Source organism: Poromitra crassiceps (assembly GCF_964638095.1).
Source record: "Poromitra crassiceps genome assembly, chromosome: 1".
NCBI classification, from domain to species: domain Eukaryota; kingdom Metazoa; phylum Chordata; class Actinopteri; order Beryciformes; family Melamphaidae; genus Poromitra; species Poromitra crassiceps.
The window spans coordinates 77,689,985-77,703,040 of NC_139623.1; the positions used below are offsets into that span (position 1 = coordinate 77,689,985).

At 46.3% G+C, this 13,056-nt stretch overlaps 1 protein-coding gene across 1 annotated transcript in view; it reads left to right on the forward strand.

Moving 5' to 3' along the window:
* Nucleotides 1–5,873: 5,873 nt before the first annotated feature.
* Nucleotides 5,874–13,056, forward strand: part of nectin1a (nectin cell adhesion molecule 1a) — a gene marked incomplete at both ends in the record, with an annotated part of 32,249 nt that continues 25,066 nt past the window's right edge. Inside the window, one exon of the mRNA XM_083647359.1 lies at nt 5,874–5,925. Coding sequence (XP_083503485.1) covers nt 5,874–5,925 — 52 coding nt within the window. The remainder of the gene's footprint in view (nt 5,926–13,056) is intronic.

Consider the following 13,056-nt stretch of genomic DNA (forward strand, 5'->3'; position numbering starts at 1 on the left):
AAGTGAATGTCTCAGTGAAATGCAATTTCTTTTCTTTTCTTGATTCTGTACAAAGGTATATTATGATTTGTTGTGTGGTCATCTTGGCTATCTTGGCTATTGTAAATATGATATAGTGTCTTGTAAGCCCATATGGGCTGGGCACCCAGGTGCATGACACTTAAATAAAAATATCAATCAATCAATCAATCAATCAAAACAATGACAATATGAACTATGAAAGCAATGGAAATTCTACTGTGTAGCAAAACCACAACATATTGCAGATAAGCCTATGGAAAATTGTAATAACGCAATATGATTAATAGTGACTTACACGTTTAAAGAGTTACCTGGATGAAGAAACTAAAGAGTTACCCATAGATACAGCAGTTTGTCAGCAGCACATGCAGCGCGGCTTGCATGCATTCCACTTTCCTTTTGGTTTGTTTATTTGTTTCAAATGGATCCCCAGATGGCAACTAGTCTTCCTGGGGTCCACTTTATGCCAAATGGCCAGAAAGTGTGGAATTGTATTTAAGTTACAAAACGAATGACTTGAAACATGAAAGGCAAGTCAATTGAAAGGATTTGACATTGTAGTACAAGTAATGCTGAAATAATCACTACAGAATAGAAATGTCAACGTGTCTTATATGTGCAATGAATGAAATTGTATTTGATAATTGATTGATTGATTTTATTTGATGTTTAGTAACAAAAACACATGGAACAGAGGACATGCATGTCGGAAACACCATCAAGGATAAAAACACAATAAAGTCAGAGACTTGTTTCCATTGTGGTCCTTGGTCTTGGACCGACAATACAAAACAACAAGGAACAAGCACAGGCACAACGAATGATACAACTATAGAAACTACAAACTACTATACAATGCTGAAATACTAAAACAATGCTAAAATACTAAAAGTAATAAAATACTAAAATACTAAAATACATTATTAATCTAAATGAGAATCCACTCCTGGTTAAATAAAGGTTTAAAAAAATCAATGTGGTTTCTGGCTTCTGGTGGGTCAGCAGCACTAACAATGTGGCTTGATAAGCCTGGGTGCAGCAAGCTGGGGGAGTGGCTTTTGTGGTTTTGCATTTTGTTAACTCAATTCTAATAGCAAGAATAAAATAAATATTTTTTTAAATAAACAAACAAACAAACAAATAAATAAACAAATAAACAAACAAACAAACAAATAAATATGGTAACAAGCATCTATTATTATATGTCATTGAGTCTGGATTCACTATTTGGATAAACAGATTTGGACAAAGATACTGTATGGCCTTGGGGCACTCTATCTATCTATCTATCTATCTATCTATCTATCTATCTATCTATCTATCTATCTATCTAGCTTGGTGAGCTGCAGGATGGGCGAGCCCACGTAGCGGGCGAGCCTAGGAATCGAGCATGCGAGATCCTCATCATCATTATCAGTATATAAATGGGAGCTGGGGCTCTGTCTGTTTCTCTGTCCCACTGTGATTGTCCCACTGTGATGTCATAAATCCTACTGTGACATCATCCGTGATGTCATAAATCCCACTGTGACATAATCTGTGATGTCATAAATCCCACTGTGACATAATCAGTGATGTCATAAATCCCAGTGATGTCATAAATCCACTGTAACATCATCAGTGATGTCATAAATCCACTGTGACTTCATCAGTGATGTCATAAACCCACTGTGACATTTTCAGTGATGTCATAAATCCCACTATGACATCATCAGTGATGTCATAAATCCCTCAAATCCCACTGATGAAATCCCACTGTGACACCATCAGTGATGTCATAGATCCCACTGTGACATCATCAGTGATGTCATAAATCTGAAATCTGAAAAAGATGCGGAAAAGGAAATGACGGTGGCAGGAGAGGCGCTCTGTACAGGAAGCTGGGAAAAAGATGTCCCAGAGTCTATTTTTCAAATAAAAATAGACTCTGGGTTCCCAGATTGATTCTCTCCTGACTAGATCCTTGCTTGGGAAATGCAAATAAAAATATTCAAAAATATTATACAGAAAACTGTTGTGTTATCTGAGACAAACTAGAGAAGCATTTAGCTAAATTGAAAACAAAAGTGCCCCCCCCCCTCCCCCCCCCCCCCCCCCCAGACAGAGGGCACTATACTGGTGAAAGTATTGTAATAATCCGCTCCCGGGATCATTAAGTGAGGAGGAGAAGAGGCAATACTTGGTACAGTCTTTATTCCTGGTTCACACTCATAGCTTCTAGCTACAGTACACACACACAGCTCCTAGCTACACACACGTCCTGTCCGCTTCCTCATATTCTCAGACTCGCTCCCCATCCGAGACCGGAAGTCCCCTATACCCTGGCTGGTCCGCTGCCTTCACGTAACGTCGTAATCGCCACCGACATGTCAAACTCTGGGTCGCCACATTACCCCCTCCCTTCTTAGGCCCGCTCCTCCCACGCGGGCACCCACAACCCACACATATCCCCCTGTACCAAAACACACCAACACATCAACACTTTTCCCCAATATTTTTTTTCCATCCCCACATTAAATTCTAATTCCCCACAACAGTCTTTTCTTTTCTTTTTTTCCCACACACCATCATCTACATCATTGACATTTTCCCCTTCATTTAAATTCTACCCACATTTCCATTCATTTAAACCACCACCATTTCCATCCCCCCTTTTACAGCTTCTGTCCCACCTGAAGCACATTACTCCCTCTCAACCCCCAGTGGGGTTAGTCCTCTGCAGGGTGACTCTTTTTCAGCCCCTCTTCTGTGCTCTACAGTAATCACACGCCCTGCAGTATCTCCGCACGTCCTCCTTTTGTTTGCCCCAGTAGTAACGTCCACGGATGAGGCTGAGCATCTCTTCGGGCCCACGATCACCGCATGGGCCCTCGTGCATCATCTTCAGTAACGCTTCTCGCAGGCAACCCGGTACAACCCACTGGGTCCCGCTTTTCCCGTGCCCCTTTCTCTCCAAAACCCCATATTCACCCAGGTGCAAGTCCGAAAACAGGTTCCACAGTCCCTTCGTGGCACCGGAACAAGTGTGAATCTCCTCCACAGGGGGCCGGCGTCCGGCCGCCACCCACGCATACACCGGACCGATATCCGCATCCTCCATCTGTAGGCGTCTCTTCTCACGCCCGTCGGCCTCCCGGAAGTCCCTGACGTCGTCCTCCAGGACCACCTCTTTCACTCGGTCGTCCTCCCGTCCCGCTCCCCCAGGGGGCGGCGTGTTGAGGTCAGCGGGGGTACCACAGCCGGCCGCGATCTCCACCCCGGCCTCCTTCGCAGCAACCGTGGGGGGTGTGGAGCAGTCAGGTTGGGCTGGTTCCTCCGGCGTTGACCCCTCTCGCTCACCCGGAGACAGGAGCGTTGCTCTCCCGACTGTAACAGCGTTGCAGATGATGTCCTAAAATGGTAAATGGCCTGCATTTATATAGCGCTTTTATCCAAAGCGCTTTACAATCAGTAGGTAGTCTACATTCACCCATTCATACACCGATGGCGGCAGGCTGCCACGCAGGGTGCCTACACACCATCAGGAGCAAGGAGGGTTAAGTGTCTTGCCCAAGGACACAACGACAGGAGCTGGGAGGGAGCGGGGATCGAACCGCCAACCCTTGCGTCATTGGCCGACCCGCTCTACCTCCTGAGCTAAAGCCGCCCCTGTCCTCTACCGTGGGGGTTGCAGAGCAGCTAGGCTCCTCCGGCGTTAGCAACACCCGTCCATCTGGACACGCAGTCCACACTCTCCTGACCTGAATGACCTCTTCCCCCCGGCTGCACACATTCTCCTCTGGAGACACAATCGTCGGTCCCCCGACTCGAATAATGTTCAGCCTGTGTCCCTCCTTCGTCCTCCACAGACTCAGTGCAGTTCCTGGCCAAATGTCCAGGCTTCTTACACGACCAACAGAGTCTCACCTGCCAGCCGCCTGCGCATCTCTCCTCTCCCGCTGTCCTCTGTCCTCTGACAGCCTCCGGACACTCCCTGGCCAGATGTCCAGACGTCCCGCACGACCAACAGACACCCGGGCACCCCCAGTACCGTTGCTCCACGTACCTGGTTTGCCCCGAATGAATGCTGTGACACCACCTCGCCAGATGACCCTGTGCTCCACAAGTCCAACACAGTCTCTGCGGCTCCTCCGTCCGCTTTTCTCCGTGCTGCGTGACCTCCTGCAGCCGTTTCATAAGCTCCTCTGCCCAGACAGGCGTCGCTTCCAACAGCCGTCTGATCTCCCGCATCAAGCGGTCCTCCACGCCGGCAAGCACCGCGCTGAACTCCTGCTTCAGGCGTGTCTCCATGCCAGCCAGTACCGCGCTGAACTCCGGAGTCGGTAGCTCCTCCCTCCCCCCGTCCAACGACGAGGGTCCACCAACGTGTGCCATTCCACGTGGTGTTTGTAGCAGTTAGCACACCAGCTAACCCCCAGCTAGCACCCCAGCTAGCCTCCAGCTAGCACGCACAGCTAGCCTTGCAGCAGTTTAGCAGACACAGCTAACCTTTCAGCAGCTAGCAGACACAGCTAGCCGGCCACGCCTGGCCGATCCTCCAAGGCGTTCATTTTCACTTCTTCTCCGCTCCTCCTTGCCCCTTCTCACACGCCAACTGTAGCACTCAAGCCGGCCTACTTGAGGGAAATCCAGCCCGATTAGCTTGCAGCTGGCTGGAACCTCCGCGACGAGCAGCAACAGTCCGTGTTCAACGTTAGCACCTCAGCTAACTACCCGAGGCGAATCCAGCTCAGTTAGCTTGCAGCTAGCTGGAACCTCGTGCGAGGCGAGCGACCAAAGTTCGTAGTTACACTTCTGGCACCAATGTAATAATCCACTCCCGGGATCATTAAGTGAGGAGGAGAAGAGGCAATACTTGGTACAGTCTTTATTCCTGGTTCACACTCATAGCTTCTAGCTACACACACACAGCTCCTAGCTACACACACGTCCTGTCCGCTTCCTCATATTCTCAGACTCGCTCCCCATCCGAGACCGGAAGTCCCCTATACCCTGGCTGGTCCGCTGCCTTCACGTAACGTCGTAATCGCCACCGACATGTCAAACTCTGGGTCGCCACAGTATTGAGCCAATTAGCTCTATCTGAAATAATGATCAAACCCCACAATTTCAATTAGTGATGTATGTAGCCTATTGAATGTGTGGAGGTGCGTTTGAGTTGTGGATGACTGGTATAGATGCTTGTCATAGATGGAATAATAATGGCTGAGTGGATGAGAGGGAAGTGGGGGGGGGGGGGGGGTTGAGTCCCCCTTCTGTACCCTACATAGGAGCCCATCATTTCTCACTACGCCCCTGTCAGGGCCCATTGAGTCTCTGAGAATTCAAGTGTGCCATTTCACCTTAATGTGCACACACACATGCCCGGTTGCTCGGCTCACACGGTGACAGAGAGTTGTCAGGACGGGGCAGTCAGGGGGTGGCTACAGGCTAGGCGATCTCGGAAATAATCTGCCCACGCGTTAAGCTGCTTTATCCCCGCCAAGCCTCAACAGCCGCGCAGGGACTTCATCTCGGTAATAACGAGTCAGACACCGGGTCCGGAATTTAGAGTGGGAGACAAAAAGTGATTGAGAAAGATAAGTTTGAGAGATCTTCCAGTGTGACAGTTTGTGGGTTGATTTCCCCCCACAGTGCGCCCAGAGAGGGTCACAGCGGGTTTGTCGCATGGAGAGCTGACTGGACCCCCACCCACACAGACCAGACAAGACACTGACCTGAACCTGCTGCTTTGTATTTAGACTGGGTCCGAGGGAGCCAGCCAGGTCAGGTGGCACGTAGCCTATAGTCTACAGCGCAAGGACGCACTGGGAATTTAACCACATCGGGAAGCTGGCAACGGTGATTTGGGCATGGAAAACACCGGATTTTGGATATTCCTGATAACAACTTGTGTTATTCAAGGTAGGCGACACCCCTTTCTTAGTATTGCCCACCCCCCTATAATTCAGTAGGCTACTTACAAAATAACAGGCACTGATGAGGAGGATCCAGGTAAAAACCAGACCATAGTTCCATGGTCTGTAGCCGTAGCCTACTAATCACAAAGGAAATGTAGCTAAAGAGAAGCAGACGGGTTTAAGACCATTTGGATTGTGATGTCCCTATAGCCTACCGTCAGGCGGGTAAACCCACCTAAACTCATTTTACCCATCTTTTTTGTAGGCTGACAGATTTATGAGGTAGCCTAATCCTAGTGTCAAACTGTTGTAAATTTAGGCTACAGGAAGAGATGGGTCTTTTTTTAGGGGGAAATATTGTGTATTTTGCTTATTTGAGGCTAGCTAATTAAAAATGATAGATTCTGTATTTTAATGATTATGCATTATTTATGAATAATGTGCAGGTGCTGGTAGTGTCTCCTATATGTTGACAGAAAGAAATTGGATGGACAAAGTTACTTAATTATAATTAAGTAACTTTGTCCATCCAGTTTTTCAATTCATACTGTTAATATAGCCTATTAACATGAATCGATTTACTTCCATCATTCAAATATTAAACCTGAAAACAATGTTGTTTTCCAGTTTAGTTTCACAGTATTGGTTCGTATACATTTTCTCATACTCATTCTCTCTTTTTAACCTCAATTTACTAACATTTATTTCTCAGTAACAGTCTCAACTTTAGTGTCACAATAAAGTTGGGGTGTCTGACAGTGTGGGAGCATCAAATTGCTCCTCTCATCTTCACTTGAACGGGATTTAGAGTCTGAAAACAAACTGTTTTCTGTGATAAATGAGACTTGGAGAACAGAATTTTCTAAATTTAATTTGTTTGCATACAAGGCACAATGTTCAACCAGTAAATATGCGAAGCAAAATGCGCAGAACAGCAATTCTCCTGCGATATTAAAGGGTGACATCCAGCCCCTATAGGAGGCCAGAGCATCTTTGTAAGATGAGGGAAGTAGGATACTAGTTCCCACTAGAATGCTCAAGGCCGTCCATGGCAGAATTCTTGTTTATACCAAAACTGGTGGAAACTGCAATTGCTGAAGGCAGAGATACATCTTAATTGGAGAAAATGATTTCATGCTTGGAGTTCCAGTACATGATCAAATAGAATGCTAGAGTATTGGAGATAAGGAATTTATTGTACTAATGAGGACCAATTAAACTAGCCACTTATCTATCTTTCTCTAGGTCAGGTCAAAAGCATGACAGAATAGCTGAACGGCAAGTTTGCCAAATCCCACAGAGAGAATACAACAAGGAGAATACAGGCAAAGAAGTATAAAATTGTAATTTCAAAACAAATTCCTCATGGTCATTCTTAGTTATGCGACTTCACACCTGATCTGTGAGGAATTCAAACAATATGTTGGCGTCCCAAAGCCATTGTAACAGGCTTTACTTTTCCATCTGTACATTTTTCAGTCAATCCCAGTCAGTTCCATCCCGTTCCCTATAGCATCTCACCAGTTCTGGGGTGTTGAATGTGACTTTACCCTGGCCTGGCTGCAGCAGGTGCGCTGGTGTAATCAGACTAAGATGTGGCCAACCCTACAGATGGCATCCTCCTCACCATGTTGTAGAGTGGTGTGTGCTGTTTGTTTCAATGAATGGATGACCCCTTGTCCGATTGTAACAGGGGCGGTGGTGTAATCATATCATGCTATAAGCTGGAGCCAATAGGCCTACAGCTGGCACGAGCCTTTTGGATTTGTAATAAAGGGGGGTATACTATACACATGACGCAACACCAAAAGCCATTGTGGCAACATACGGATGTGTTGAGCTGCTGTGACATCTGCTGAGATTGCTTTTTTCACCCGGTGATAAACCCCAGTGACAGTTGAGCAGTAATTTGTTGCAGTGCGTCTGTATGTGTGTGCTGTGCATGTCTGTGTGAATGTGTGTGTGTGTGCTGTGCATGTCTGTGTGAATGTGTGTGTGTGTGTGTGTGTGTGTGTGTGTGTGTGTGTGTGTGTGTGTGTGTGTGTGCTGTGCATGTCTGTGTGAATGTGTGTGTGTGCTGTGCATGTCTGTGTGAATGTGTGTGTGCTGTGCATGTCTGTGTGAATGTGTGTGTGTGCTGTGCATGTCTGTGTGAATGTGTGTGTGCTGTGCTGTGCATGTCTGTGTGAATGTGTGTGTGTGCTGTGCATGTCTGTGTGAATGTGTGTGTGTGCTGTGCATGTCTGTGTGAATGTGTGTGTGTGTGTGCTGTGCATGTCTGTGTGAATGTGTGTGTGTGCTGTGCATGTCTGTGTGTGTGTGTGTGTGTGTGTGTGTGTGTGCTGTGCATGTCTGTGTGAATGTGTGTGTGTGTGTGTGCTGTGCATGTCTGTGTGATTGTGTGTGTGCTGTGCATGTCTGTGTGAATGTGTGTGTGTGTGTGTGTGTGTGTGTGTGTGTGTGTGTGTGTGTGTGTGCTGTGCATGTCTGTGTGAATGTGCTGTGCATGTCTGTGTGAATGTGTGTATGTGTGTGTGTGTGTGTGTGTGTGTGTGTGTGTGTGCTGTGCATGTCTGTGTGAATGTGTGTGTGTGCTGTGCATGTCTGTGTGAATGTGTGTGTGTGCTGTGCTGTGCATGTCTGTGTGAATGTGTGTGTGTGTGTGTGTGCGCTGTGCATGTCTGTGTGAATGTGTGTGTGTGCTGTGCATGTCTGTGTGAATGTGTGTGTGCTGTGCATGTCTGTGTGAATGTGTGTGTGTGTGTGTGTGCTGTGCATGTCTGTGTGAATGTGTGTGTGTGCTGTGCATGTCTGTGTGAATGTGTGTGTGTGCTGTGCATGTCTGTGTGAATGTGTGTGTGCGTGCTGTGCATGTCTGTGTGAATGTGTGTGTGTGTGTGTGTGTGTGTGTGTGTGTGCTGTGCTGTGCATGTCTGTGTGAATGTGTGTGTGTGCTGTGCATGTCTGTGTGAATGTGTGTGTGCTGTGCATGTCTGTGTGAATGTGTGTGTGTGCTGTGCATGTCTGTGTGAATGTGTGTGTGTGCTGTGCATGTCTGTGTGAATGTGTGTGTGTGTGCTGTGCATGTGTGAATGTGTGTGTGTGTGTGCTGTGCATGTCTGTGTGAATGTGTGTGTGTGCTGTGCATGTCTGTGTGAATGTGTGTGTGTGCTGTGCATGTCTGTGAATGTGTGTGTGTGTGTGTGCTGTGCATGTCTGTGTGAATGTGTGTGTGTGTGTGTGTGCTGTGCATGTCTGTGTGAATGTGTGTGTGTGTGTGTGTGTGTGTGTGTGTGTGCTGTGCATGTCTGTGAGGTGAATGTGTCTAGAGCTGCACAATATATCGTTTCAACATCGTCATCGCAATGTGCGCATGCGCAATACTCACATCGCAGAACGCGCAATGTCATAGGATAAGGCAAAGTAACTCAAACATGTCATGCTATAACTCTTTTGCTGGTTGATACTCAGCATTAGCACACTAGCATCCTGCCAATCACTCTGGCTGCAGCTAAAAACACTTGCTACTATGTCACCCACGCAGGTTACCCACTACCTTCTTAAAGGGACAAGGCTTGATGAGCTAATCAAGTCATTTGGTGAAAATTCCTGTATTCTTTCATATCGCAATATATATTGCAGAAACCAAATATATTGCAATGTCTGTTTTTTCCAATATCGTGCAGCCCTAGTGTGAATGTGTGTGTGTGCTGTGCATGTCTGTGTGAATGTGTGTGTGTGTGTGTGCTGTGCATGTCTGTGAGGTGAATGTGTGTGTGAATGTGTGTGTGTGTGCTGTGCATGTCTGTGTGAATGTGTGTGTGTGCGCTTGCGTGTACGCGTGTGACAGCAGGGTTACTGCTGCCAGGTCCCAGCCCACTTACTGTCACTACGATGTCTCTGTCTACAGAGAACTGGAATGTATTTTCAGTGTCTCAGCAGGCTGTCACCCCCTGTGTGTGTCGGTGGTAATACGAGTGCTGTCAGGCGTGTTTGTGTGTGTGTGTGTGTGTGTGTGTGTGTGTGTGTGTGTGTGTGTGTGCACAGGCAGACACACAATGCATTTCCCCCTCATATAAAAGTTGCCAATCCTGCAAAACAGAGACATAGAAAAGGCTGACTGAGACACGCAGACATCCCCCATGAATATCAGCATAATATCCATATTCATATCCACACAGCTGGAACACTGAGGCCAAATACTGTACATAGACATCCCCCCAGAGAAATAATCCACAGCCACAACACATCGTAAACACAGACACTCAGCCCTTCTGGCCTCTTTCTCTTTTGTTAGTATGCATGTCTGCGATATCGCCAGTCCAGAGTTGGCCTATTTTCTATCCTGTGTTTTCCCCCCTCCTCCTCCTCTGACCCGTCAGGTCATCCTCCTTCCTTCCTTCCACTCTCTCCATCTGCTCTCTTGGGTCGATTCTCCAGCTCCTGTCCCAAAACATGCATCAGCAGCAGCAGCAGCAGCAGCAGTCATAATCCTGTGAGCTTGACCCTTGAACACTCTCCAAGCACACGCTCCACATCCCAACAGTGCCAGAGATTACACACACACACACGCACGCACGTGCGAGCGCGCATGCAGGCACGCACACACACACACACACGGCGCGCACACACACGCACACACGGCGCGCACACACACGCACACACACACACACACACACACAGACACAGACAGACACACACACACACACAGACAGACACACACACACGCACACACGCACGCACACACGCACGCATGGATGCACGTGCACGCGCACGCATGCACACACACACACGCACACACACGCACGCACGCACGCACACACACACACACACACAGACCTCAGTCAAATACAATAAGAGATTGCAATTGATTTAGAACGTAATATGAATAGTAGAAGAAGCATTCTCTGTCTCACTCAGTTGAACATATGCATGTGTACATACACACACCTACACGCACACATTTGGCAAAAATTGATATCAAAAAGTACATTTTCATTGTTGGTAAACACAATTTGTATGATCAGTTATCTGTTGGTTTAGTTTACCGCAAGAAAATAGTATAGTCACAGATACTATACTGTATTGTATCACAGTATTATTATCGCAAACAAGTTGAGCATTCAGACTTATATCTATATTTATGTATTTGGGAGGTTTTTGTTTGATAATATTGCGTGTGTGTGTGTGTGTGTGTGTGTGTGTGTGTGTGTGTGTGTGTGTGTGTGTGAGAGAGAGAGAGAGAGAGAGCGCCGATCTTTGCTCTGCTTCAGGTTTCCCGAACACAGTAAGTCAAAAGGCCAAAGACACAAACGCAGTGTAATCCCTGATCAATCACAGATTTGATGGTCTAAAGATGAAACAGTTAATCTGTTCTCCTGAACGCCTGGACGGAATTTCATCAGATTCGCCTTAAACATTCACTTAGGCTCAAGGATGGATTTTGGTGGTCAAAGGTCAAAGGTCAGGGTCACTGTGACCTCTCAAACGCCATTTTCAAGCTTGTTAACGCGATATCTGAGGAACGCCTGGACGGAATTTCATCAGATTCGCCTTAAACATTCACTTAGGCTCAAGGATGATCTGATTAGATTTTGGTGGTCAAAGGTCAAAGGTCAAGGTCACTGTGACCTCTCGAACGCCATTTTCAAGCTTGTTAACGCCATATCTGACGAACGCCTGGACGGAATTTCATCAGATTCGCCTTAAACATTCACTTAGGCTCAAGGATGATCTGATTAGATTTTGGTGGTCAAAGGTCAAAGGTCAGGGTCACTGTGACCTCTCGAACGCCATTTTGAAGCTTGTTAACGCGATATCTGAGGAACGCCTGGACGGAATTTCATCAGATTCGCCTTAAACATTCACTTAGGCTCAAGGATGATCTGATTAGATTTTGGTGGTCAAAGGTCAAAGGTCAAGGTCACTGTGACCTCTCGAACGCCATTTTCAAGCTTGTTAACGCGATATCTGAGGAACGCCTGGACGGAATTTCATCAGATTCGCCTTAAACATTCACTTAGGCTCAAGGATGATCTGATTAGATTTTGGTGGTCAAAGGTCAAAGGTCAAGGTCACTGTGACCTCTCGAACGCCATTTTCAAGCTTGTTAACGCCATATCTGACGAACGCCTGGACGGAATTTCATCAGATTCGCCTTAAACATTCACTTAGGCTCAAGGATGATCTGATTAGATTTTGGTGGTCAAAGGTCAAAGGTCAGGGTCACTGTGACCTCTCGAACGCCATTTTGAAGCTTGTTAACGCGATATCTGAGGAACGCCTGGACGGAATTTCATCAGATTCGCCTTAAACATTCACTTAGGCTCAAGGATGATCTGATTAGATTTTGGTGGTCAAAGGTCAAAGGTCAAGGTCACTGTGACCTCTCGAACGCCATTTTCAAGCTTGTTAACGCGATATCTGAGGAACGCCTGGACGGAATTTCATCAGATTCGCCTTAAACATTCACTTAGGCTCAAGGATGATCTGATTAGATTTTGGTGGTCAAAGGTCAAAGGTCAGGGTCACTGTGACCTCTCAAACGCCATTTTCAAGCTTGTTAACGCGATATCTGAGGAACGCCTAGACGGAATTTCATCAGATTCGCCTTAAACATTCACTTAGGCTCAAGGATGATCTGATTAGATTTTGGTGGTCAAAGGTCAAAGGTCAGGGTCACTGTGACCTCTCAAACGCCATTTTCAAGCTTGTTAACGCGATATCTGAGGAACGCCTGGACGGAATTTAATCAGATTCGCCTTAAACATTCACTTAGGCTCAAGGATGAACTGATTCCATTATGGTTATCAAAGGTCAAAGGTCAAGGTCACATTGACCTAACAAATGCCATTTTCAAGCTCGGTAACGCCATATCTCAGTAACACCTTGACTAAATTTCTTCACATTTGGCTCAAATATCAAATTCTGCACAGAAACGCCTTGATGCAATTTCTTCCAATTTGGCTCCAACATCCACTTGGACCCAAGAATGAATAACGTCATGATATTTTATATCCAACAGTTCACATTACTGTGTATTAATTAATAATATGTTCAATAAATGAAGACTGGCCTTGCATTGATCAATTTAAAGTTTATTTTTTATATCCAACCATTCACATTAATTATACAT